This window comes from Thunnus thynnus, chromosome 5 (genome assembly GCF_963924715.1).
Source record: "Thunnus thynnus chromosome 5, fThuThy2.1, whole genome shotgun sequence".
Classification (NCBI taxonomy): domain Eukaryota; kingdom Metazoa; phylum Chordata; class Actinopteri; order Scombriformes; family Scombridae; genus Thunnus; species Thunnus thynnus.
In genome coordinates this window covers 30751050-30777445 of record NC_089521.1, presented here as the reverse complement: position 1 = coordinate 30777445, position 26396 = coordinate 30751050, and the positions used below count along the sequence as shown (strand labels likewise).

Below are 26396 nucleotides of genomic sequence, written 5' to 3'. Positions count from 1 at the left end.
ATATTGTAATCTACTGTGCAGATTGCTCTTAAACATGAGCTTTGAAATAGCGTGACACTTTTACAGCATGTAAAATATTTGTCCAAGATGCTGATTTCCCCTTAAAAAATGATTTTGGATATTCATGTCTGTGATCACCTGATCTCTTCTAGCATCATCACCCTCAGACCAAAATGTCAAATTTTCCACAAGACATCTCAAGAAGTTTGAATTGCCAGATTGAACTGCTTCCTCTGTTTTGATTTACAACCCTTATAACCTTTCCTCTCCTCTAGGAGAAGCTAAATTGTGTTGTTGTGATTGTTTCTGTTCAACACTTCAGTGTGGGCAGGTGGAGTTGTTGAACTTGCTTGTGAGGTTATCTACTGTTAATTTTGCTGGTTTGTGTGGAGTCCTGACGAGGCAGATCTGGGTCCTGGTTTCAGGATCGCTGGGAATTGTGGATTTAATTTAACCTGTCAGTTGATGTGGATGCTGAGTGGAAAACTATTCCTGTTTGACAGATTTCCCCTTAGATCTGCCACAACATATTGCATGTGCTCCCTCAGTAGAGACCAATTACTCACTTGGAAGAACCTTTTTTTTTTGTGCGTTTGTTTGTGTGTTGGAATTTATTTTTTTGACAGTTTTAAAACAAATGAGATACTCACTATTTTTATTTGGTTTTGCTGCGAGGATTACACGTTGACATATCATTTGCTCCCCTCCGAGGGGATGAACCGGAGTTGAACTCGGCAGCACAGGTGAGGGAGCAAACGAAAATGAAAAGCCTCTGAAACAACCTGTCATCTCCTCTTTAAAATCCTTCCTTTCTCATGCTGCTGTTCTCCTAAATACCCACAATACCCTTCACCGTACAGCACTGAAGCAGCAGACTCTCTAATGAACACAGGCCTGGTTATCTTGTACGGGAGAGCAAAGCACATCAGTAACATCAGCACTGTGAGGCATCAGGCTGTCGTCCTCTGTCCTGTTTAGGACTGAAACTACTTTGTCCTGGTTTTTCGGTCCATTTGTCTCCTTCTCCGCTCACAGCTCGATGCGAGGCGCTTAACAAATGAGTCCAATAGTTGCTGAGCTGTTCCTGTGACGGCGGCGGTGTCTCTCCAGGGTCACACGGGGAAGGGGATGGCTTGGGCGCCGGGTTCTTGCTGACCTATTCACTACCTACCTCTAATGGGTCATATTTTAGCTCCTGTGGCGGTGACAAATGGCCGTGCTCTAAAAGCCCTGTCCAAGGTGCTGAAACTCGGTTGATCTATGACTGAGTCCCGCTGATAAATGCCTCCCATCAGTTTGCGTGTGACGCCGATTCATCACCTTGCTGAGGTTTGTGTTGGGAATCCATATTGGATTTTTAATGAAAGAGAATATAATGCAATTCAAAGTCAATGGGTTTGCCAATGTCTCCACACTTACACACACCCATTAAGGTACATGCACACACACACACACACACACACACACAAAAACAAACTATCTCACACACTTCCTGTGTTGTTTGAGATTGCTTTGCATTTCCCTAACAGTGTTACAGCACCTGCCTTGAAGGGCGGCCGCTGTAATTGTGTTTGTCTACAGCAGATCTCACACTTCTGCTGCTGTATGATACGGACAGCAGCACAACAAGATTTATGAACCTCATCCATACAAATTAGTATTTTGCATTTCACAAACAACTGGGTGCTATTGGTTTTTGTTTTTGGTGGGGTTTTTTTTGTGGCAGCAGACATATTTTAAATGACATATTTTGATGTGAAAAGTGTCCAAATGTAACGAGAAAAGATTGTAGATATAAGACACCACACAGGTTTAATGAAAAATGTATTTGTTCATAAAATTGTTTACATATTAGTCAGTTTTCTTGAACACTAGACTAACAAGATTTTTTTTTTTTCTTGTCATTATAAACTATCTTTGCTTGGCACCATTAATGTAACACAGCAAAGAAAATGCTTTTTGCAGACATCAAAAGCCGTCTCAATAAGATATAGTTCCTGTGCTGTGCTTTACTCTGTTTGCACTGCATGAATGACCAGTAGCCATGTAGATTATACTCAAGATATCTGCCTGATTAAGCTTGTTATAATGACACAAGTTTGAAATACAAAATAGTCTGAATTTATATAGCTGGTTATGCAAATGTGTATGAATTTTCTCTCTGCCGAGTCCCTGTGCAAAATGTCCCACTGACGGTCATGAAAAGAGGGCACATAAATTACATTGTCCAGTGTCCATCACTCTTCATCTTCTATTAATCCCAAAGTGCCTTTACAGACAAGGGCATTTCTTATATGGATTCGTCTGGTAAGTTTATTACAGTTGCCCTCACCTTTACCCCAGACACACCAAATTCCAGGAAAGAAGAAGAGGAGGAATGAGTGCTGGGAATCAACAGTGTATCCGCCGGGTCCGCTATCAGTTTTGTGTAAAACACCTGGCTGTACAGAGACGTATAGATGACAGAGCAAGTCACAGCAACCACAACAAAAAACACAGCACAAGAAGCCATCACCACACTGTCCCAGTTCTCATTTTTCTCCTTCGGGACCGCTGCCTTCTTTGTGGTCACATTGACACAGTCCCTGCTGTATCCAGACTGAGCTGCAGTGACCTCAACACAAACCTGGTAACGAGTGGACACCTTCAGCTGTTTGATGCAGTACTCTTTGACATCAGCAGGAAGCCTGGCTGTGAATGGCATCGAGAGGAGGCTGCCGTCGGATAAAATGGACCAATTTAGTTGCGACACCAAACCACCTGTGCTTTCCCAGGAAACCACAACAGAATGAGACTGGACAGATGTGATATATACATGTAAAGGTTGATTTGTGAACTGGGCGATGTATCCATCCACCGCAACCATGACAGACTTGAGATCTGCCCCGACAAGATTGTGGGCGATGCAGGTGTATGAGCCGGCCTCCTGCTCGGTGGCGTCATAGATGTCGAAGGTTCCTTCTGGGTGCATGTAGTACTTGTCGGACACGCTGCCAGGTAGGACCTTGTCGCCTGAAGGCGTCACCCAGTAGATCTCAGGTTCTGGTTCTCCAAACGCCCGGCAGTGCAGCGACACCGAGCTCCCTTTCCCGACCTCGACGCGCTCCGGGAGGCTCCCGGGTGAGATCAGTGGAAGGCAGATCTCTGTCATCTCCCTGAAGTGCACCTGTCGGACGTGCTGGCCTTGGTACTCCGGAGGCTCCATGCAGAAAAGGGAGTCTGGTTCCATGAAGCGAACAGCCGTCCTGTTCATGTTGACCCAGCGGATGACACAGTCGCAACGGATGGGGTTGCTGTGCAGGCTGACTTCACGCAAGTTGGGCAGGGAATCCACGGTGCTACGGTGAAGCGCACTCAGAGCGTTGCTGTTCAGCATCAGCGTCTCCAGCCTGGGGAGCTTGTGGAAGGCCCTGGGGTGGATGTAGGACAGCCTGGGATTGTTGGTGGCCTCGATTTTTGTCAGCTCGGGCAGATTGTTTAAGGCAAAACTGTCAACCGACACGAGCTCAGGCATGCTGTTGATGCCGAGCTCCTTGAGATGCATCATGTCCATGAAGTCACCTCTCTGGATCCTCTCAATGGGGTTCTTATTCAAATCCAGAAACTTCAGGTTCTGGACTCTCGTCAGTGCCAGTCTGGGTACTCGATTGAGCAGGTTGTCAAAAAAAGAGATGCTCTCCAAGTTCTCAAGACCAACCAGAGCATTATCAGGGATTTCGGTAAGATTCATCCTAGCGAGCACAAGGCTGCGGAGGTTAGTCAGAGGTTGAAAGCTCATGTCTGACAGCTCCAATATGGGGTTTTCTCCCAGCATCAATATCTCCAGGTTGGGGAGAGGCTGGAACCACTGGCTGTTGATACTTGTCAGTCGATTGGAATTGAGATGGAGCCTCAGCAGCCTGCTCAGACCCTGGAAGGCCCCGGGGTTGATGGAGAAAATCAGGTTGTGGTTGATGTAGAACTCCTGGAGGTTGGGCAAGGAAGCGAGGCAGCTGTCAGAAAGCTCCTGAATCCAGTTCTCCTCCATGTGGAGTGACAGCAGCTGGGGGAGAGACCCCACACAAACATCGCTCACTGAGGAAATGTTATTCTGAGACAAGTCGATTTCAGTGAGGTTGGCCAAGTAATCCAAAGTTTTCTCCACATTAACAATGTTGTTTGTCTGTAGCAGCAGTACCTGTGTTTCTACAGGGAGTCTCTCCGGTAGCGCTGAGAGGCCCAGGTCATTACAGTCCACAGTGGCAGCCTCGGTGTAAATAGAGCTGGGTGAGAACCAGGATCGTATCTCACATCGACACAATGCGGGGCAATGAGCAGCCCCCTCAGAGGCCAGAACAAAAGCAGCCAGAGACAGCTCAGCCAGCAAACAAGCCACAACTGCTGTCTCCTTCATCTTGGCCTCCATATTCCCTTCAGCCAGTAATTGGCCCTTATGGAGTCAGCTGTTAGCACTGTTAACTTCACAAATAAAAGCTAATTTGTTACTGCAGCAAGACAGAGTAGATTTCTGCTGACGCCTGGTCCCCAAAGCTTTGGCCCTGTTGTCTTCCAACTCTTGGCAAAGAGAAGCAACCTTTCAGTTCAGTCCGTGCCAGGTTGTCATGCACGCTGTGATATGTCAAGGTCGATGTATCCTTCAGGGAGCAGAGCTGCGCAGCAGAGGGCCGGTTGAGGAATGCTGTAGCTCCGGCTAGGGACGAATCACTCTGTCCTCCATCATTATTATCTTCCGTCGCTGTCACTGGTGTCAGTTTCCATCTGAGGAGACAGGAGAGAAAAAAGGCCAATATAACACAGTGCTGTTGAGATATGAAGGCGTATTGACATTTACGAATATTGAGACTTATTAAGCCTTTTCAGCCTCGTTTGATTTTATTGCTTTCCCTGCACCATCAGAATTGTAAGTTATGATTAACTTGACCTTATGTATATTATTTGGCAGGTTTGAAACCAAAAATTGTACTTTTGAGTCTCTTTATATGCGGCTGAAGGATGAGAGGACTGGCAGATTGGCTCACTTTTTTCATTTTTGTCCTAGAAAAGATGGAGTTCTGAGATGACATTCAAAAATGTGTTGTTTCAAGCGGCAAAACATTGCAACATTTTTTTTCCCCGGGTCTTAATTAACACAGCTTCACCGCCCCCCCTGAACCTCTCTTCTATTGTGAACAATGCACCTGCACACACTTATCAAATCACCCACACAGAACAACAAGCAGACAGTTTGCCACAGCTGATTCACACAACCTCAAGGCGCTGTAGATCCACCAAAAATATCTGTCGAGCAAGCTTGCCGCAGGTCTTGTGCTGTGACTCCTCGGCTGTTTTTCTGCATTATTCATGAGGCTCTGAATCAACGTTGTTGGTACAGGTGACAGGTCTACGGCGGGCTTTGCCTATGTCGACTGCACATATTGATGTTTTGATTAATTTGTGACCTTGAGTGCAGAAGCCACAGTTGAGTGTGCGACAGTAGATGAAGCTGTCAGTATACGCTGGAGCAGCCGGCTGCTGATGAGGACGAGCTATGACACTTCATGCATATATTAGCTTGTTTTTGGCAGTCTGTGTACAGGTTTGTAAGAGTTTCTCTCTCACTTTATTCACTGCACACACACTCTCTCTCTCTTTTTCTTAGAACTGGGGAGTAAAAGTACCTTTACTTAATTGTAAACCGGTACAATTTTAAGGTACTTTACTAATTCACACTTACTAATTCACTCATTGGTGGAAGACTGAGTCAAGCTTAATTAAAGTGGTAAAACTGCATGAAAGTGATAATGAGAAAATTAGGATAGTTTTACTTAAGTTAAACTTTAAATGAGTACATTTTGAAAGATTTTTGCCAACCATTTTAGCACTAACACTTTAAGTAATACTTTTCGCTAATATATTTGCTTTTATTCAATATAATATTAAGCATAATACTGAACATTACTTGTGACTTTCATTGTCTCTCGGAGGTAGGAAATGTTGTAAAGTTTGTTGCTATTTTATAATTATAACTTATACTAAACAAACAATTACGTGAGAGGGAACGTTAAGTAAGTTCCTAACATAGTATTACCAAGATGGAGAATGCTTTATTAGCAAAGTAAAAGTAAACACGTTTAAGCAGGAAAATATACTTATATATCAACCATAAAATGAATCATTTTACTGAATGGGTTTCACGCAGCATTTCACTGCTAATACTTACTTTATGCAAGTACAATTTTTTAAAGCAGAACGTTTCAATAGAGTATTTTATAGATATATACTGTAGATTTGAATACTTCCACTGCTTCTCTCTCAAAGGTCATAAGTAACAAGTAAATTAGTACTTAATCATTGTACTTGAGTACAGTTTTGATGTACTTGTACTTCACTCAATAATGAGTGGAGGAATTTGTGAATATCACAATGCAGAAATAAGTAGAAATGCAGGAAAATGTAACAACACGTCCTAAAAACTGAACAACAAACTACATCATTTGTCATTGCCTTTCAAAACCGTCATTTCAGATCATTTCTGACACCACGATCAACATCAGCTGCTTTCCAAAACCACTACAAATGACCATTACAAAAAAGATTCATGAGCGTGTACCAATCAGTCACCATCAAGGTTATAGACCTGGTAGACAAATTCAACTACTTAGCTAAGTTAGGGGACCTTCGTTGGTAAAATGGTAAACATGTGGCATTGGTTTGGGAACGACTTCCGTCATTTAGGGTAAAAGAAACTAACCTTTGTTTCCTGCCACCGTTGGCTGTTGGCAGGAAAACAAGAAAGGAACGGCGACATTTTGTTGGCTTTGTCGGACTTTGTCGCTCTATAATAACATCACCTGACGTCCTCCGTTACTCCCAACGGACAAGAGTCACTTGAATGTAAACATATGTCGTTTTGGGGCGTTTGCTGAAATGACTGTTGCCATTTTTCTTGGGAGTCTCATCCACCCAAACCTCCTTCCTAAAAGATTTTGAGGAGCTTTAACAACGTCACGCTACTTTGCTCATGACAGACATGAATCATAATTCACACGACCACTAGAGCTCTTTGTCTGATATTCATAAACACAAGTCGTTTTAGGCTTTTTCTGCCGTTTCTCTCATGAGGACTGTCTCATTTCCCACCAGTGTCCATACCGACAGCAGAAACTAATTTGGAGTCTAAGTTCGTGCATATGTTCTTCAGTGTGACTCAGGCAGATAAAACGGATGGATTTTACATCAAAATCTTGTCTGGAGCAGTTTTGATAGTGCTTTAGAAATAAATTGGATTGAAGTTGACATCTGCAGCATGACATGTCCTTGAAAGGTAAAAACCACATGAGCTCTTCCAATGTTTTCTTTTCTTCCAGTGCTGATTTGAGGAGAAGAGAAATCAAGTTTTCTCTTTCCCACAGGGATGTTGGAGGACAGAGATGAGGGGTTAGAACAGCAGATGTAGAGCTGGTGGGAGGTCAGTGTGTCGCTCAAAGGCACTTTCTTTTAGTAGGTCGAGGGTTTAAAGGCCAGCAGCCTGCTGTCTGGGGTCAAAATAACAATTTCAGGTGAGAGTAATGGAAAATAACTGAGCCGCTAATAAACATGAGAGAGGATTTGATGATCATTACACTGTCTGTCTGCAGGGAGGAGACTTATTAACAAGGAATCTATACAGAGGGAAAGGTCACTTACATCAGAGCCACGAACACGGTTGTTAATTACAGACAAACTCCAAAGCATGAAGAGCAAACGTCTAGACTTCAGTTTGAATCACATTATCTGAAAACACCAGTTATTCATCTGAGTTAGCAGCGCATGTTTTGGATGCTTTCACAGCAAATTTTTAATCAATAAATGTGTCAACTCTTGTGTATTTCTTCGGTTTATCTTCGGTACTGGGTGCACTGGTAGCATACAGTAGAAAAATATACTTTTTTATTATTATCTATCAGTCTGATACTGCACATAGTGTCTCCTTGTTTGCCTGCAAACTTTACCACAGTTTGATAAAAACCTACAACTGTATTGATTTATTAGAATGTCAGTTGATGCAAATTACTAACAGTAGTGGTATGTAAGTACTGTTCAGTGTCTCAAAATGTCGACCAGTTTTTTATTTCAGGATGATCACAGCACTGATGTCGGGAGCTGTGAGCACCATTATACCTCCATTGCAATAAGGAGGAGACATGCAGGATATCTAAGAGACAAATATACAAAATTATCTGTATGGTTAGATACCACTAGAGGAAAGAAAGTAAATTAAAGTTTACAATTTAAACAGCATTTTTCCTAAAAATATTCCCTCATTTGGTGTTTTGATGATTGCGGTGTAGAGTGCTCAGGTTTTTCTGATTTAGCATTGCACAGCTTTAACATTGTTGGACTCAAGAGGGACAAAAAAAAAAGGAACATCATTCACTAGACTATAAATATTCGGGTGTGTTATGCTAGTAGCTGCTAATGAAGCCTGCTAGCCTCCAGCAGAGATCAGGAACTAACCTCACTTCTTTCTAACTCCACTCCACCGCATTTTTTAACTTTCCAAACTCGTATTCTTCTTCGCTGACTCAACTGACATCACTTGAGGCAGTTTATCAGATTTCATACAGCTCCCTATGGAGACACAAAGGCTTTATACTACTGTTTTACACAGAGAACACAAGCTGAGATGGAAAATCAGTAGAGTTTCCCTTTGATCTGTTGCCAGTTTGCCTGTTTTTATTTAAATACAACACAGCACCTTTTAAAATAACTCAGATTTGGCTGTTGGTTGTAAAAGTGTTTTGGTGTATAAGAGTTGTTCTAAAAATGTTCTCACTTAGTCATGACGGTAGTAACACTGTAGAAAGACGACATCGGGAACACATCTTTGTTTTTATCCTGAAGTAAAGTACTAAAATGCATCGGTGCTTTATTTAGCCTCAAGGGTTTTCAGCTTTCCTTTTTCTGTGGAAACCTACTCTTTAAGCTTATGTGCACCTGTGAGTTTGCGTGCTATAAAAACTCATTAAAGCCACCACACAAGTTTCGTAGCTAAATCCAAAAGTCTGACCTGAAAGGTTATATTATTGCAGTAATATAACTGGAATAACTTTAAAGCTTGCAACAATTTCTCCCAATTCCTTTATTATGGTAAATTGTCGGCTTACAGTTGAGCTGCGGGGCGAAACATTTTTTAAGAAAATGGAGAATAAAATCTGTAAATGCAAAATCAGGACTCAATCAGAAAACCAGGTCCCAATCATCAAAACAGAGTGGTTTTTAGTGAGGAAACTATGAATATATTCTTAGAAAGTTTCAAATAACGGGAAGGTCTTCAGCTCTATTACAAAGCTCCTGCTCTTGAGTCATTTTCAACCATATAAATAATTTTAGCTTCCCTCAAATGATTGCTCTGAGAAGCATGAATATCCAAAATGCTAACTTTTCAGCCTCGTTTTTGACAATATCCTACACGGGTTTTAAAAACGGTTTGATCAGCTCCAGAGCGTTCTCAGTGTGCAGTCCATCCGCTGACATAAAAGCATGAATATCAGCCAGAAACCACATGGTTTTCACCTGACGACAACCCTGTGCGGAGTGATAGCAGCAGGCTGTATGTATCAGTGAGTGCTGAATAAAACATGGAGGAATGGGACCACTTCATGAGACGTCTGCCACATTAAGAAAGCAGCGTCCTAAGAGCTCTGGCCCCAGGACTCTCTCTCTCTCTCTCCACTGTTTGAGAAATACATTAATATTTCACATTTGGACTGCTTTAATCCATTCAGAATGTCGATACTCAGCACTTAAAAAAGTGCCCAGGCTGGCAGTCCTGCCGGGTTAAACAGAGCTGCTCTCTGGTCTGTGCGCGGGTCGTATAATGCATTGCTAAATACTTTTATCAACAACAGGAGATTCTTTCCTTCTCTGTACTGGAGTGTCTCTCTAAGTGCTGCATTGGCAGCGTGCGAGCGGGAAAAGCTAATACCATGGCCTGATGGAGCTGGCTGATCCCTCAGCAGAAATCAGCTCCTACTCAGGAAATGAAATAAATGCACGAGTCGTGATCTATGACCTCAGAGGTGGTAGCGTTTCAGGAAGACACAGCTTTGTGCGGTGCGGCGTAGCTCCGGATGTCCTTCCTTTATCTATCGCTGTAATGTATGTATATGAAAGGATTTCACTTTTTGGCGTTTTTGCCAAGAAATATGTCCAGGAGACTTATTACAAAGTAACGCAAATAATGGAATCAGTCTAAAAAATATCCACCAAGTGTTTGCCTTTAATTGTACATCTGCAAGCAACGATTATTTTCTTCAATTCATCTGTCAGTTATATTCTTGATTAATTGTTCGGTCTTTAAAATGTCAGAAAATGGTGAAAAATGTGGATCATTGTTTCCTAAAACCCAAGATGACGTCCTTGAATGTCTTCTTTTGTCTCAACTAACAGACCACAACCCAAAGATATTCAGTTTAGATATTCAGTCATAGAGGACTAAAGAAACCAGAAGATATTCCCAACTAAGAAGCTGGAATCTGAGAATTTGAACATTTTTTCTTAAAGGATAAGGCTGCTGATTTTCTCTGTTTTTCTTATTGTCAACAAATCTCATGTTTGGAGCCAAACCAACAATGAACTGATCTATCTAAAGTGTGTGTATCTAAAGCCTGATATATCTTATTCGTCTGTGCTGTAGACCTCCGTTGTTGTCCAAAAGCTATTAAAAACACATCAATGAGCCATCATAATGATTACAGTCATGTTAGCTTGTTTAAAACCGCTCCAAAAACTATTAACAGCAATCACATTTTCACTCTCCAGAGAGCAGTTCTGTGTACGGCAGACGCCACTGAGCATGTGCAGGGCTGGGTTCTGTTTACAGCTTGTTGCGTTGCTTATCACAACCTCTTGACTTTGTACAGAAGTTCGTTCCAATGAACGATGTAAATGTGATCTGACAATGTAATCGCTGTTCTTATTAGTCTTTGGAGCCGTTTTAAACAAACTAACGTGACCAAACTCTTCATAATGAAGGAACATGTCACCCAGTGCAGCGGTGTGAGTCATTGACGTGTTTTTAATGGTTTTTGGACAACAACAGAGGTCTACGGCACAGAGGAATAAGATATATCAGGCTTTGATACACACGCAATACTTCTTAGTAGATCAATTAATTGTCAGTTTGGCTCCAAACATGAGATTTTTGGACAATAAGAAAAACAGATAAAAAACAACAGAAAAAAGCCTTGTCCTTTAAGAAATTATTCAAAACAATGAATTATCAGTCAGATCAACTAATCAATTGATCGACTAATCGTTGCAGCTCTAAATTATAGAATAAACTCCCCAAGATGACTAACAAATTCCACCCAAAATACAGAGACGTGACTTCAGTGTCTTCAACTGTACACAGAAGTTAAATAACCAGCTGCTGTCTTCAAGACATAAATAGTTCCTCCTGCTGTTCTGCATGTGAGTCACTGCTGCCAGTTATGTCACATTTGTCACTGCAATCTACAAGGAGAAGCTGTTATCATAACAGTCAGATTACCAAATTGGATGGTGATTTACATAAAAATGGCTTTTGAGTACAAAAAAACCCTGCAGAAGTGGACAGTGATTCACCATTGACCACCATTCATTTTGCCATTTTTTCTCACCCACTCTTACTGTCACATGTAACAGTAACACTATATTTAAAGCATCACGAATGCAGGCCACCGCTCTGATTTCCATTTTATGTAACAGTATGTGTGCATAAAGGGGAAATGAAGGGAAAGTCACTGCGGGCTCTTAATGTTAAGTAATAAAAGGGAAATGAGTGCGTGAGCATCGCAGAAGTAAACAGGAGAAATTAAATTACGGCGGCGTCTCCTGAGAGGACACTCTCCAACCAAAAGACTACTATTAAACACTCCATTTAACATTCAAACCATGCTCGCTTCATTAGCATATAAGTTGTTTTTGTTGTTACCTAAATACTGTACATAAACGTGTTGTTTCCACCTCTGTGGAGAAGCATTTACATAATACTATAACATTGGATATAGTACAGCTGCTCCCTCCTCACTTGGGGCGACGGAGATGGATGCCTGTAAGGATTTTAATGAGTTGTGTAAAAGCAAAAAAACAAAAGACGACCGAGAAATTATTGCAAATGGACGTGAGCCATGTGAGGATGTTTTTACACTCAATAAGAAGCAGAAAAACAAACTATCCAATACCGCCTAATTATATATTGACTGAATAAAGACTTCTGTGCTGTAAAGGCAGATTAATTTGTTCTAACGTTCTTGTCTCGGAGCAGCTTGGATGTAACTGTGTGTGTTGTTTCACACAGATGGTTAAAGAGAGAAAGAGATGTGGTGGAAATATTTTACTTAAAGGGGGTATAATTGACATTTCTATGATAAAAATGCCTGAGCTGACAGTGTGTAATGTGATGGTTGTAGCTCGTAGTGATGAACCTATCAGCGACTCTGCAGCTCCTCTCAGCTTTACGGAGCTTTATAGTGAGTTTCAGCTCATTGTTTATTTTTACTGTTTTGGTTCACTCTCAGGGCTCTCATAGTGTCATTTTGGGCCGCAGCTGTTTCCAGAGAAGAAGCCAGTAAAAGCCACTGTACACTACCTGCTCAACACCAAACAGCAAACAGACACAGTTAGCTGTAGACTAGCTGGTGAACATAGAACAGATATTTCCCTCAGGAGTTGGTGGAGAACAAAAACAGAGCTAAAAGAGAGTGAATATTGGACTTAGATTCACCAGGTGGACAGAAACACGACTCCAACATGAATGATAATGTTGCTCCGTAACTACTGGATGTGGAAATAAGCAACTGTTTGCTAACAAGTTCAACATGTCAACTTTAAAGGTGATAATATGTGAGTCTTGCATTCAGAATTCTTCTAGGGCAGAAAATATTCTTCAAATTGAGCTTCTTTATTTGTTGACGTGCAAGTACATGTGAGTCTAGCTTTCTTTTTTAAAACGCTTTAAAATAGAAACCGGTGTTGCGCCGTCTGGTTGCCTAATGGTTAAGACTCTCTCTCTCAGTACTTCCTGTCTATATCTGTCCTTTACAGTAAAGGCAAAAATCACAAAAAGAACCATTGAACAGAAAACGTTTTGCTGTGAAGTGACATCTTGTGATGGTGGAAATGTTGCCTCTCAGAGGGTGGAAATAGATGGTTGGCCATACAAAGAGTCTAAAGAGTGACACTGGAAACCAATGTTCCCATTTTGTCTCCTACTGTACAGTCAGTTTTTGTTTGTTTTGACCACAGTCTTTCTCTAAACTCGGCTAAGTAGCAATTTTAACCCAAACCATGAACCAGACCTTAACTATAGTCAATATAATAAAACATATTTACTTCTCAGCAGTGATTTGTAACAGTTTTTGGAGGCACAGACACATTTTTCATCCAAAAATAGTAAAAACAACGCTGCACATTCTCAGGTTCCAGCGTCCAGTCCAATAGAAAATACAGCAAAATACAACAAAATGAGCTCAGTTTTTATGAAATTCAGAGTAAGCTATGCATTCAGCTCAGCGTCCTAATTGCATTTGGCAATGCTGTAAACATTTCTGATGGATCTTCTTTGTCTAAAGAGCTCAAACCTGCAGTGGAAAAGGGTCGGAAGGATAACTTATCGTCCTGGAAGCTTTACTTTCATCGACAGCAGTTGAACCTTTGAAAGAGAAATACAGTAGTGTCTTTTCATGACTCTTTTACTGTTAGACTTTTTTTTATCTTATGCAGAATACGAATGTGGCCTAATTTATTTTACTTTCAATTTACGAATTATCCGGGTGTCATTCAAATCCCTGTCGGTTGTCCCACATTAATGATTAGAAAATGTCAAAATGTCACAATGGAGCACCGATGAATTAAGCAACAGAAAAATCCTGCTGATCAGAAAAATGAAATTCCTCCTAATGGTTGAAACATGAATCTTTCTGACGGAAAATACAGCCTGAGATGACAGTAAAAGATAAAATAATATGAAATGAATGAATGCACATATTATAGATTTATTTCATAGCTCTCTTTGTGAATTTGCTCATGATGTATTAATTTATTTATGTCTCTGTTTTAAATTTCTCTTTTCAGTTCCACCACGCCAAAATGTCCCAACATAGTGTTGATGTTTTAAAGCTGTTATTTTGTTCATATCTTTCTTTAATACGTCAGCTTTGGCCTTAAATTATATATCCATACATCAGATATTCCTTAAAGATCCCCTCCAGACATATTTCCAGACATATAAAAATACTCTGCTTTGATTAATAATTTGTGTCTGACATGGTTTTCCCTTTCACAAAAAAAAGTTAAATTGCCTCTTCAGAAATTCTTAAAAATTAAATCTACTCCCTCTTCATCATTAAAAAACCCAGAATCTATGAATATGTAAATACTTTTCATTTCAGGAGTTTTCCTGCTGGACACAAGATGTCTCCTATTTCACTGAGTTCATTCTCAGTGTTTGTGAACTGGAGGCTTCAAGTGTCCACATCACACTTAATGTAAACTGCAAACTGGACCTCGATCGGCTTAACTAGTTGTGATGTCTCAAATCATGCTCATAGGTACACGTGTTAAACTCTGCACGTACATCATTCTGCACAGAATCAAAGTGAAACAACAAGAAGAAAAACACATTTTTGTGTGACGGGGGACTTTTTTTTGTGATTTGACGACAACTGTGATTACTGGTTGTAACAGAAAACTCGTATAATAATATGCGTCCAAGACTTGCACACAGAATGACACTTCATAATGAAACGACAGTATGGGTCTAAAATTCAGCCGGCAAAAAACAACTTACAGTTACGTTTAGACCATTTAGTGGCTGTAGTATTACACTCCAGAATGACTCACAGTACCGTAATATGCTTTTCAAAACTGTTACAAATCACTGTTAAAAAATGATTATGTTTTGTAACGTGACAACACCTTGGTTAAGGTCTGGTTGGGTTTGGGTTAGATAGAGATCATGGTTTGGGTTAAAATGATCACTTGAAACGTGGTTTATACTTCCTTAAAGTTACGCAACCTTCGTTGTCATGGCAACAGTAAACGCCTCAATGTTACGGTTTTTAAAAAAAATGTCCCGACTCGCAGTTGGAAACATGACAAGTGGTGGTCTCCTCAGGCAAAGTCAACTTTTTGCCATCTATCTATCTATCTACCCAACTCTTATCCTCCTAATGAGGCAAAATCATCTCATCAAGTCACCTTATACTGACAAACTGCGTCACTTCCCCGGGTCATAATTACTACGGCCGCTAGATGGCAACTAGACGCCGCAAACGTAACTGTAAGTTGTTTTTTCCAGCCTGAATTTTAGACGTATACTGTCATTTTTCTTGTGAGGACGGGCTGGTATCAACCACTGACGACAGCAAACACATTGTAGGTCGTTAGCTACTGAAACAATAAAAATAAATAAATAAAAATATAACAGAAGAAGAACATGTGAATGTGTTTCCAGTGCAGCCAAACAAACTGTGGCTAAAGAGGACTGAAGAAGACAACAGTGTCCTCCAACATAGTAATACTGATCTCATGATACAACGTTTTCTTCCACACAATGTCTAGCAGGACTGCAACTAACAATTCTTTTTTCATTGTTGATTAATCTGACAATTGTTTTGTCTATAAAATGTCAGTAAATAGGGAAAAAATGCCCGTTATAATTTCTTAGAGCTCAAGGTGACGTCTTCAAATATCCAATCAACGCTTCTTCATTTGAGAAGCTGAAACCAGCAAATATTTGGCATTTTCCTTTAAAAAATGCCTGAAATGATTAATCAATTATCAAAACAGTTGCCAATTAATTTACTGTTGATCAACTAATTGATATTGACTCATCTTGTAGCTCTAATGTCTACTACATGCATGCATGGTTTCTATGAGTCTTATGCAGGAACGGCTGACTTTAAAATATATTATTGCAGCAACACAGTTTTTGATTCAAACTTTAAATAACATCCCTCCACAAAATTCAAAAACGTGTCTGTCGGTGCCTCTCGGGACCGCCGACACACAAAGTTGACTCGTAGTCTTGTAGTTTGACGATTTGACAGAACATGAACATGACAGAACAGCATTTGGGATCAATCCCAACGCAGCTTTTACAGAAAGAGGAAGTGCTGATTTAAAAAAATGAAAGTGGGAACAAACTCATCAGCAAAGGAGGATTATTTCCTCCACCTGCTCCTACTGACAGCTCCAGTAAATCTGCAGACGGGCAGTTCATAAGAGTCTCAGTATGAGACTGAGTTTAGAGCTGGATGATGCTGACGTCAAGGAAAAATCATCAGGAGGCAGATGGTTTTCCTCTCTATATATACACGACCACAGACTTATACATGAGAGGGAGGCAACATGGATGAGTGGATGTACTGTGAGTTCACTCTGTCAAAAAAAGTCCTTTTTTTATAAATGAACAACAAACGCTTGGTTCAGATGTTCATGTCTCCCTCAGGATGAACTGCAATCACTTTGGTGATCCTTTATGTTTAGATGTTTGCTCCAAAAAAAAGTAAAGGTAAACCGGCTTTGTTCTATATTATCAACACATTTTTTGACATTACTAAAGCAAACAATCTCCCAGCAACATGGTTCATATATCCCTCCAACACTGACAGGCTCCTCTACTCATTCATATATAGATTCATGTAGTGTGTTGAAAACCTGTGCACATACAGGCAAAAAACCTACTTTCTACTTTCTAATACTGCAGACATCTGCAAGAGTTGTCTGGTGAACGCACACCGGAAACTAGGTGCTGGTCATGACGATGGCATGTACTGAAAGGAAGACGCTTTCACACTAAGCTCCAATGATTTTATTATATAACTCTTTTATATACAGTAAGTGTTCAGTGATGAGTGTGATGAGCTCAGTTGTAGCCTTGTAACTTGTCGTTGATGTCACTAATTATGGATTAGTACCAGATGTGAGGTGTTTAGATATAAGGATTTATCTGACATGTTTTGAACTTTCCTTGAGAAAGACCAAGCAGGGGCTGAAACGTTGTCTATATATAATAAAATCACTGGAGCTTAGTGTGTGATTGTCTTCCCTTCACTATATATATATATTGGCCCCAAATATAAAACCAACAGCTGTTTCTGGTAGAAGACTTTTTGTAGATAAAACACACTTTTACACTCGTCCTGTTGGGGAAAGTTTCCCTGAGATACTATTAATCCAAGGAGAAGCGAGTCCTCATCCTTGAAGCCTTTTCTCTCGTAAAAGTAAAATACTTCCATTAAAGCAGAACATAAATCCCACATTTATGTATCTTGTCTATCAGTCACACTCTCACTCTCTCCTGTCAAGCTCTTGGAAACACTCAAAATGATTTTTCTTTGGCGGTTTAACATTTTCCAGACTGTCTGTTTGAGCTGCTCGTCGTCTATGGCGGCAGTGATTCTTGCCTGCTCGACAGACGATTCGGACGCTGGTTTGTTTCTGCTGTAAAGACGTCGGAAGACGCTTTTGACTCGTTTTCACTCGTTATGAATTTATGTCCTCTGCAGCAGAAGAGCATGAGCTTCAGGTTAAACTGAGCTAAACTAACTAGCCTAGCAACATTAAGGCTTCAAACAAACGTAATTTCTAGAATAAATATTGTTTTATATTCGGGCCTATACGGTAATACTGCAGACATACTACAGACATATCAATTAATGGCATTTCCCAGGAGCCTAACTTATCCTGAAAATTAAAAATATATGGCAAGACTCGCTAAGACATGTGGCGCCAAAAGCCTGTAAATAAAGGGAATGGAAACCATCTATAGTGGCTGTTTTACCATCTTTCAAGTTCTTAGGCCAATTAATTCTAAGTATCTTAGTTTTAACTTGTATTCCATTGAATTAAATCCACTTTTCTTGTGAAAACCCAATCTACTCACAAGTCCACAGGAGGCAGGGGAAACGTTCAATGAATATTAATTTGAAGTTACATAAAGGCTGGTCCACGTTATACAGGTTGAACACGTTATACAAGGTCAAAAACTTGTTTCAATCTCAATTTATTTGAAGATTTCTCTTCATTTTAGCTCCGCATTTAAAACTTCCTTACAGCACAATCCACTGTCGCAAGCAACAAAAAATATACCATATGTTCCTGCATTCCAGCACCCAAGAATAATAGCAAGTATATACATAACCTTAGCAAAGTCCACCTATAATCCCAAACTATGCATAAACATTATTGCATGAACTTAAATAATGCTAGAACACAGCATGTGATTACAGCAGAAACACTTTTACCAAAAACCAATATGTGCCTAATATGTAGCTCTTTAACTGAACAAATAAAGGGTTCAAAGTGTTAACTAATAGAGCAGTAGAATTACATTGGACCATTTAAAATCAATACATTGATTAGAATCATTAAGTTTACTGCAGAAAGATGAGACATGAAGGACAGTGTGGATCTCTATTTTTAATTGACTTCTCTAACATGAAACTAAAAAGGAACGATGTAACCAAAAACATCAAGATAGATCACATTTCTACATGAAATCCCTCCTTCTCTCCTTCTCTCCATCCACCATTAATTTACTGTTAAACCAGTCCCGTGTCAGGTCTGTAGCCTCCTCCTACATCACACGCTCCTTGTTAGCATTTCCAGCATTAGAATTCACACTTACCCTCCGCTCCCACGAGTCACACGTCTCCTTTTAATCAGCAGCCCGTCTACCGCTAATTACCCTCGCTCACACACTCTCTCTACAGTACACACACACACACATACAGGTTAACACCGTGACCTCTGTTTGTTGGTTTTATGATGGTACATGAGTAAAGCTGCAGTCATCTGTGTGTTCGGTGTGGAAGAGTCAGCAGCAGATGGGTTTTTATATATCGGCTCTGACAAGTCGTTGGATACAAAAAGTGATGGTGCCGTTTTTCAGACTGTGGTGATGATTGAGGGCACAGCTGGAGGCTAAAACGAACACTTAAAACTGATTTATTAAAGGAGACATGTCATGGTTTTTGTAGTTTTCTGTTATTTATTTACTGTTATGATGTGTGATGTTAAACATGGTCAAAGGTCGAAAACTTATGTGGAAATGCTCCCTGCAAGTCAAAAGTCAGGGTTTCAACCTGCTTTAAGTTACCTCTACTTCCTCCTCATGATGACATCAGATTGTTCACGCGTCGCCACAAATGGCCGTCTTTTCTCTAATCTTTGTTGCTAAGGTTGTTCCACATGTTCACATTCATTTCGAGTAAAGAATTAGAAAAAGAAGTGAAATACTACTACTGCTTTTTGTTTAAATAGCCTCCGAAACTGGCCAATCAGAACAGAGTGGGCTCATCAGGAGGGCGGGCCTTAAAGAGACAGGAGCTAAAACGGCCTGTTTGAGACAGAGGCTGGACTGAGGGGCTGCATAAAGGGCCAGTAGAAGATAAATAAGGAGATATTTTTACTTTAAATCATGCAAATATATTCCAGTAGAGCCCCAGAATTTAAATATAGACCTGGAAATGTGCAGAATGTGACACCTTTAAGACACAAATGAACCAATTTTGAACAGCAAGATCATCATTTACACAAGTAAGATTTATAAATGATGGCAGCTGTACCTGCCGTCTAATAAATTGACTTTACAGGGTAAGGCTGGTGGCGCTCTGTGTTTTTCTTACAGCCAACAAATCCAATAAAAAATAATTACATTACGTTAATACTTTCAGACTTCCTTACTCTGTCTGTGGCTCTCAGCTCCAAGCCTGTTTGTTCCTACTCAAAAGGTAAATCTTTAAAAATAGCTCACAAATATATGGGTTTTTTTTTTTTACCTCAGTAATTTCCAAAAACTGTAGTTTTTTTTAGCAAATGTTACTCAGAATGGAGGAAGTGGTGCTGAACTGGGGGGCTGCATAACGGACCAGTAGAAGATAAATAAGGAGTTTTTTTGACTGTAAATCATGCAAAGATATTCCAGTAAAACCCCAGAATATAAATACAGACCCGGAAATCCTCTTTTACCAGCAGGCCACCAGACATACTGTGACAATGTTTTTTTAACGTTACATTTTTTAATTTCTTTCTTTCTACAACATCTAAACATGGCATCTGCAGTGTGATTAAGGTTGGAATAAAATGGGATACGATCTTTTTAAATAAACTATAGTTAGGTAAACAATCTTAATTTAAACACCTGAATTTGATTTAGTGTCGGTCCTTTTACTAGTTTTAGTAACATTTTAGTAATGTGATTTTTGTAAGTTTGAAGACATTTTTGTCATTTTTTTTCATGCATTTTTAAATTTTTATGTCTTTTAAGAATTTTGAGGCTACAGTTCTCGTCATCTTTGTTGTGTCCAGTTGCCATGGTTACAGGTTAGCATCATCCAAGTGACTGCTCTGCAATAAGCCAACAAACTGACTCTAATGTTTGACCAGAATGTTCCTGCTCACCTGGCATTAGCATTAGCATTAGCACAGCTACCTGTGATAATTTACTTGTGCATTAGTATGAATCCCGCTGCTTTTCTTAGCAAGACACGGCCTACTCTGCCTCTGATTGGTTTACCCTGATATTCTTTCCCTAACCATAACCAATGTCACTCCTCATGCCTAAACCTAACCAACCTGACCAACCAAGGTAGCGAGCGCTAGCCAATCAGAGGCAGGGTAGGCCATGCCTTGCCAAGAAAAGCAGTGGGATCCATAATGATATGATGATAATTCTTTATTGAACATCTGGAGGAAGATTCAGATGGTCGACTACTGACATTAATCCTGGAACTGACTCATTCTAGATATCCGACTGAAAGTAACGTTAGCTTGATAATGTTACGTTAGCTTAGCTTTTTATGAACGTGGCCATGCTGCCTGCATGTTTTCACAGTTTGTCAGCAGTTTTTTTTTTTTGCTGCTTCTTTTCTAATTCTCAGAGGATTGTAGATGAATTTAGTCCATAAATCTGTAACGTCAGATAACATTACTGACAGAGACAGAATGTTACCGGATGAAGATGCTTCTTATTAACGGCGGATCAACAGGTCAAACAGCTCAATCAACTTCTGAACAAGAGATATAATTGGCTGCTGGAGGAAACTGTTTTACTGATCAGGAGCTACAATGTTTGATTCAACAAACTTCACTTCGTCATTAGCTCATTTGTCCATTCATCCATCCTTCATATCATCCTTTAGTATTTATCATTTAATAAAACATGTAGTTCTCATTTTCAAATGTTGCTTTATATCGTTTTTGTCTCGTTTTCATTGACGAAATTAACACTGAAAGTAAAGAACCGGATTATGAACTCCTGTCTGCCACATGAAAGTTAAATGTGTTACACTCCAATTCACAACGTCGACCTCCACACCTTTCTTTCCGCTTCACTTCCTAAGAGACACACACAGACTCCTGCGTCGGCACTGGATGTAAATTCTGAGGTGCAGAATCGTCGAATGTGAGCGAACCTCCCTCAGGTTACTGGACTGCTATTTTCAGCTGTGGATTAATATACCTTTAGTGCTCTAGTGAGTATTCCTGGCTGCAGGTCGGTGTGTGTGTGTGTGTCTGTGTGTGTTCATGGTAAAAGAGGAACATGTGACTCAGTGCAGCGATGTGGCACATTTGACGTGTTTTTAATAGTTTTTTTTGACAACGACGGAGCTCTGTGACACAGAAGAAGAAGATATATCACAGACAAAAACCTGCTAGTAGACACATTCATCGTTGGTTTTGGTCTTTTAATGGGATTTGATGTAAAAATATAGAGAATCATCAGATTTTTCGGTGTGATAGTGTGAAAAAAAAGTCTTTCATCTACCGTCAGTGAAGATAAAATATGATACAACAGTGCTGCAGTGACTAAAAAATTCACCAAGCAAGTTGTGTGTTTTTGTTGGTTTAATATTGATTCTCATGATATTTTAACAAGCTGACAACAGATGCTAGACTTAAAATAGATCAATATGATTGGTTACTTGCAGCTGTTCTTCGAGCAAAGTGGAGGTTTTGAATAACTTGAGTAAATTAGAATTAGAAGTCATGTGATTATTGATGGTTTCAGCAGCTTACTTGTGTAAGAAATGACTCCATCTTGTTTTCCTCGGTATGAAAACGCAGTGAAACGTCTTTACTCTCCGCTTTTTGCTCTCAAAACCGGTTTAAGGGCGCCTTCAGACTGTTCAGACGATGCTGTAGGTTTGATAATAATAAGATCTGTGTCAGACGAATGTGCGGCAAAGAACTTCTGTTTCATTTCACCGCCATTGTTTCGGTTTTTGCGGACATATTAATGAGAAGAAGTGATGAAGAGCGTGATTGACTTTGTCGTTTTCATTGGCCGGTTTGTGGATGTGGGTTGTAGAATTTGGTCTTAAATTTCAGACTTTATCTGTTTGTCTTTGGTCTCCAAAAGCTCTAAATCTTCAGTCAGTGGACGAGTCTCACATTGACATTTAGGACAACGTTTTGGATTGACGACCAAAAGATTTCACGGTGTTTCGTCTCAGACATCCCCAAAATCACACATCTGAAGTGTCCAACCAGTAGTGTAAGACAGCCTGAGCACCACCACAGTGTCTCTTTTTTGGTTTTGCAACTTTCAAAGTCAAAAATGCAAATGAATTTCAAGGTTTGGCTAAAATCAAATGTGTATGATTAAAGATAAACACCAGGACTCCAGAAAAAAAATCAATTAGTATCGATTAGCTCTGGGCAAGTGGTTGAGTTTTATCTAATTTTGGTCATATTTCATGATGTCTGAAGACCAAAAGTTATATTCTGATCTATAAACTGATGTTAACAATCTAACTAATTCAAAAAAAAACAAAAAAAAAAGTATGAATTCTTGATTTTTGTGGAGGTGGTTGTGCAGACTGCAGAGAGAGAGTGAAGTGATTCCTTTAAGAGATCCAAATCCATTTGTGAACACTCCCACAACCAGATAGAAGCGAGCATACATCATAATTTATGTGACAAATGAGTTTCTATCACTATTTATCACAGAATGTATTTGTTTTCCAAGAAATTCTCCCTCAAGCATCCGATGAGACACAGAGGGAGCAAACGGGTGAACAGGGAACATGTTTCCACTCAGGAGGAGGGTTAGAGGTCACGTCCAGGCTCATCTCTGGGGTCAGGTGACCAGGTAGATAATGACAGGCGGGTCCTGTGGGTATATTGTGTTTTTTTCATTATGTTTTTATTTGTGAAATGCTTTTAGGACGTATTGATTGTGACTAAAAGGGAAGAACAGGGTTGAATTTTCATGTCTGTTGTTTTTATATTGAGGTTGTCTTTGGGTTCTGTGGATGTTTTGTGTCATCTTTGTGACGTCAGGGATCATGTTGGAAACAAGTGTTGGATTCATTGTCTTCTATATCCATAAATAAAATCAATCAACCAATCATTGGATTGACTTCCAGCCCTATAACGCTCATTATTATCAATATGACAAAAACATATCGCCATGTGTCTTCATCAGGACAGTGGGGGTTAGATATGTGTTTTTCTTTGTAGAGGTTTGGTCTCTTATCTAGCCGAGGCTGCCAGTCAGGTCATTTCCTGACTGTAGTTCACATTTTATAATTAAAATTTACACATATGGATGAGTTTTTAAAAAAAAAGTTGGATACAGATATTTTCTGGACTGAAAGTACTTGAATTTGAAGTTTTTAGGCCAAGAATAATGTAGAAATAATATATATATAGAAACAATTTAATAATTTTTTCTGTAAAACTCAACTTTTAAATCATCATATAATAATAATAATAATAATAATAATAATAATAATAATAATAATAACTTTTTAATAATAATTTATATAGCACCTTTTAAAACAGTGTTTTAAAAGATGTTATAGTGCTTTATGTTGGGGGAAAAAAAATCTGCACCATAATTAAATAAAATCCAGAAAATAAAAGTATAGAGAATAAAATACTCATTATAATTAAAAAAAAAACCCACTAAAATAAACAAAACATTGTAGAACTTGAAAAATTAAAAATTAAAAAAAGAAAAAAAAGAAATGTTTTAAGAAGTGATTAGTGAAAGATATAAATGAATATACATATATATATAAATATATATATATGTATATATATAAGGACAGGTGAATGAAGTCAACGTGGTAAATTAATGGAAGGATTGATTTGATTGGTTTCTTCAAACATATGCAGACGAGCTGATTAAACTTATGAACCCTGTTTTTGCTTCTTCTTCTCTTCTTCTCTCTTCTCTTTATATTTTATGTAACAAGCTCGATGTTTTAATATGCAGATTAAATATGTGTGCATGAAAAGAGAGAAAAAAACTCATCCCAGTGAAAACAGATGATCAAACAACAGGAAGTAGTTTGTAGTAGAAACTGAGGCTGTGAAGGCCGGCGAGGCCTCCGCTGATCAGCAACGTTTCTATAAGAGAGAAGTTTTAATCACATTTCAAGATAACTTCTTCAAACTTCAACTAACACAAACGTTGTGTCAAATCTGTGCTACAAGCTTGTATTATTGAGTTAATATCCAGCGAAAAAATGGTGTACTGTCATTATTTAATTAGCACTAGGTTATGTTGGAGTAATCCTCCTGCTTCTGTCAATTAAATAAAAATAATGGGCTGTTTTGCTCTCGCAGTGTAATCAGAGCAAATGTGCTTCGGGCCCTCTGAGAAATCATGTGATGAAAATTAAGGATGAACAATGACGTATTACTTGTGGAGCCCTGAAGGAGAAGGCTGCGTCTTTAAAGTCTTCACAGCCGACGTTCAGTCTCTCCGAGAGTGTGACGCTGCTGCATGTTGACGTGAGGGGAAAAAAAACGGAGGCTTCGACCCGTCTCACTTGACCCCCCGTTTAGCCGGGGCTTTGGAAAATGTGCTGAATTTCAATCTGCGCACTTAAAGACGCCTTAGTGCACTGCTGTTAATTAGGAGTGAGGAGAGAGAGAGAGAGACGGAGGGAGGGAGAGAGGGAGGGAGACGGAGGTTCTGGTAAATTAAGCAGGCAGTGGTGCGAACGTCTTTCCTCCCGTCAGAGCAGATCTCCCCGCAGCCAATCCTGTGACCTGCACATCTAAACACCCGTCCGAGATATAAGCGGCGCGGCGCTCTTCTCCTGACTCATGTTGCCAGATCAGCATACGCCGTCTGTCCGCTCCGGCTCTGACGAGAGCTCAGGGTGCCTAACGAAGCTCGGACACTTTCACCTCGTTAGTGCTCCGGAAGCTGGTGGCTCAGTTTCCCCCCGAGGGACATGTAGCTTGTTAAAGCGATTCCTCTCCACAACCTTTTGTTGAATCTTTTCACTTTGACCTGCCTGATAAAGACCAAAACGCTCCCCGTTCCCCCCTTTAAAAAAAATCTACCTCCTGCTTCATCTGGTCTTGTTGCACATTCTCTCTGACTTCGGGGGATAAACCTGTGGAGTGACACTGACACCGACTCGACTTTGCAGACACAATGTCCTCTCTCCTCTTAGAAGCAAAAAAAAAAAAAAACTGACTACACAGGAAAAAAAAAAAAAAGACTCAAGATGCAGAACAACATCACCGAGGAGCCACGGCGTCCTGCACGCATTTAAAACCTGCGACAAAAACATCCCCAGCCCTGTTTTCTTATTCCCCTCAGCTGTCAGAACTGCAGGCTGAGCCGCCACAGAGCTCAAGGACTACCGCAGTCCTCACAACACACACACACACACACACACACACACACACACACACAGAAGTCATATAGCGATGAAACACTCACCAGCGGGTGAAAGCGGTATACATTACGTCCCATGCAGCAGCAGATATTCAGCAGGTATTCCTGGCATGGCTGCAGTAGCACAGAGCGTGTGTGTGTGAGTGTGTGTGTGTGTTTTTATTTAAGGCATGCAGCGCTGCATGTTAACATCCAGCAGGAGTAGAACCAGCAGCAGCAGCAGCAGCAGCAGCTATTTTCCTGTTTTTCCTCGAGTATCTCCAAGAACAAATGTCTTCTCTCTTTTCCTCTCCACAGCAACAGAGAGATGTAGAGGGAGAGAGAGAGAGAGGGGGGGGGGGGGGGGCGAGAGACACAGAGAGAGGCTGAGAGAGAGAGAGAGAGAGAGAGAGAGAGAGAGAGAGAGAAAGAGAGAGAGAGAGAGGTGGTGGGGAGACTAAAAGGAGAGAGGGGAGAGACACTGAGAGTGAATGATATGTTGTGTTTGTCGTTCCTCCATCCTTCCTCTCCTCTGCTGTTAGAGAGGAGATCATCCATCACTCTATTACACACACACACACACACACACACACACACACACACACTAATACACACATTGATACATTTCAGCTCCCTGGAGACCGGCCAATGAGTGTTCAGCTCTGCGGCTGACGGTGAATCCGATTGGCTTAGCGGGCTGTCAGTCAGTCATGATCCCCCTGTATCCCCACGGCAACGAAAAAGAGGAGGCGGAGGAGGTGTG

At 40.2% G+C, this 26396-nt stretch overlaps 2 protein-coding genes across 4 annotated transcripts in view; one reads left to right on the top strand and one right to left on the bottom strand.

Moving 5' to 3' along the window:
• The window catches only part of immp2l (inner mitochondrial membrane peptidase subunit 2), a 165343-nt gene that overhangs the window by 116223 nt on the left and 22724 nt on the right, over nt 1–26396 (top strand). The window lies entirely within an intron of this gene.
• On the bottom strand, nt 1794–26396 carry LOC137183544 (leucine-rich repeat neuronal protein 3-like). The gene is made up of 2 exons (XM_067590691.1): nt 25700–26396; nt 1794–4758 (listed from the first exon to the last, which is right to left on the bottom strand). The coding sequence occupies exon 2, from the start codon at nt 4403–4405 to the stop codon at nt 2291–2293; it is 2115 nt and encodes a 704-aa protein (XP_067446792.1). The 5' UTR covers nt 4406–4758; nt 25700–26396; the 3' UTR covers nt 1794–2290.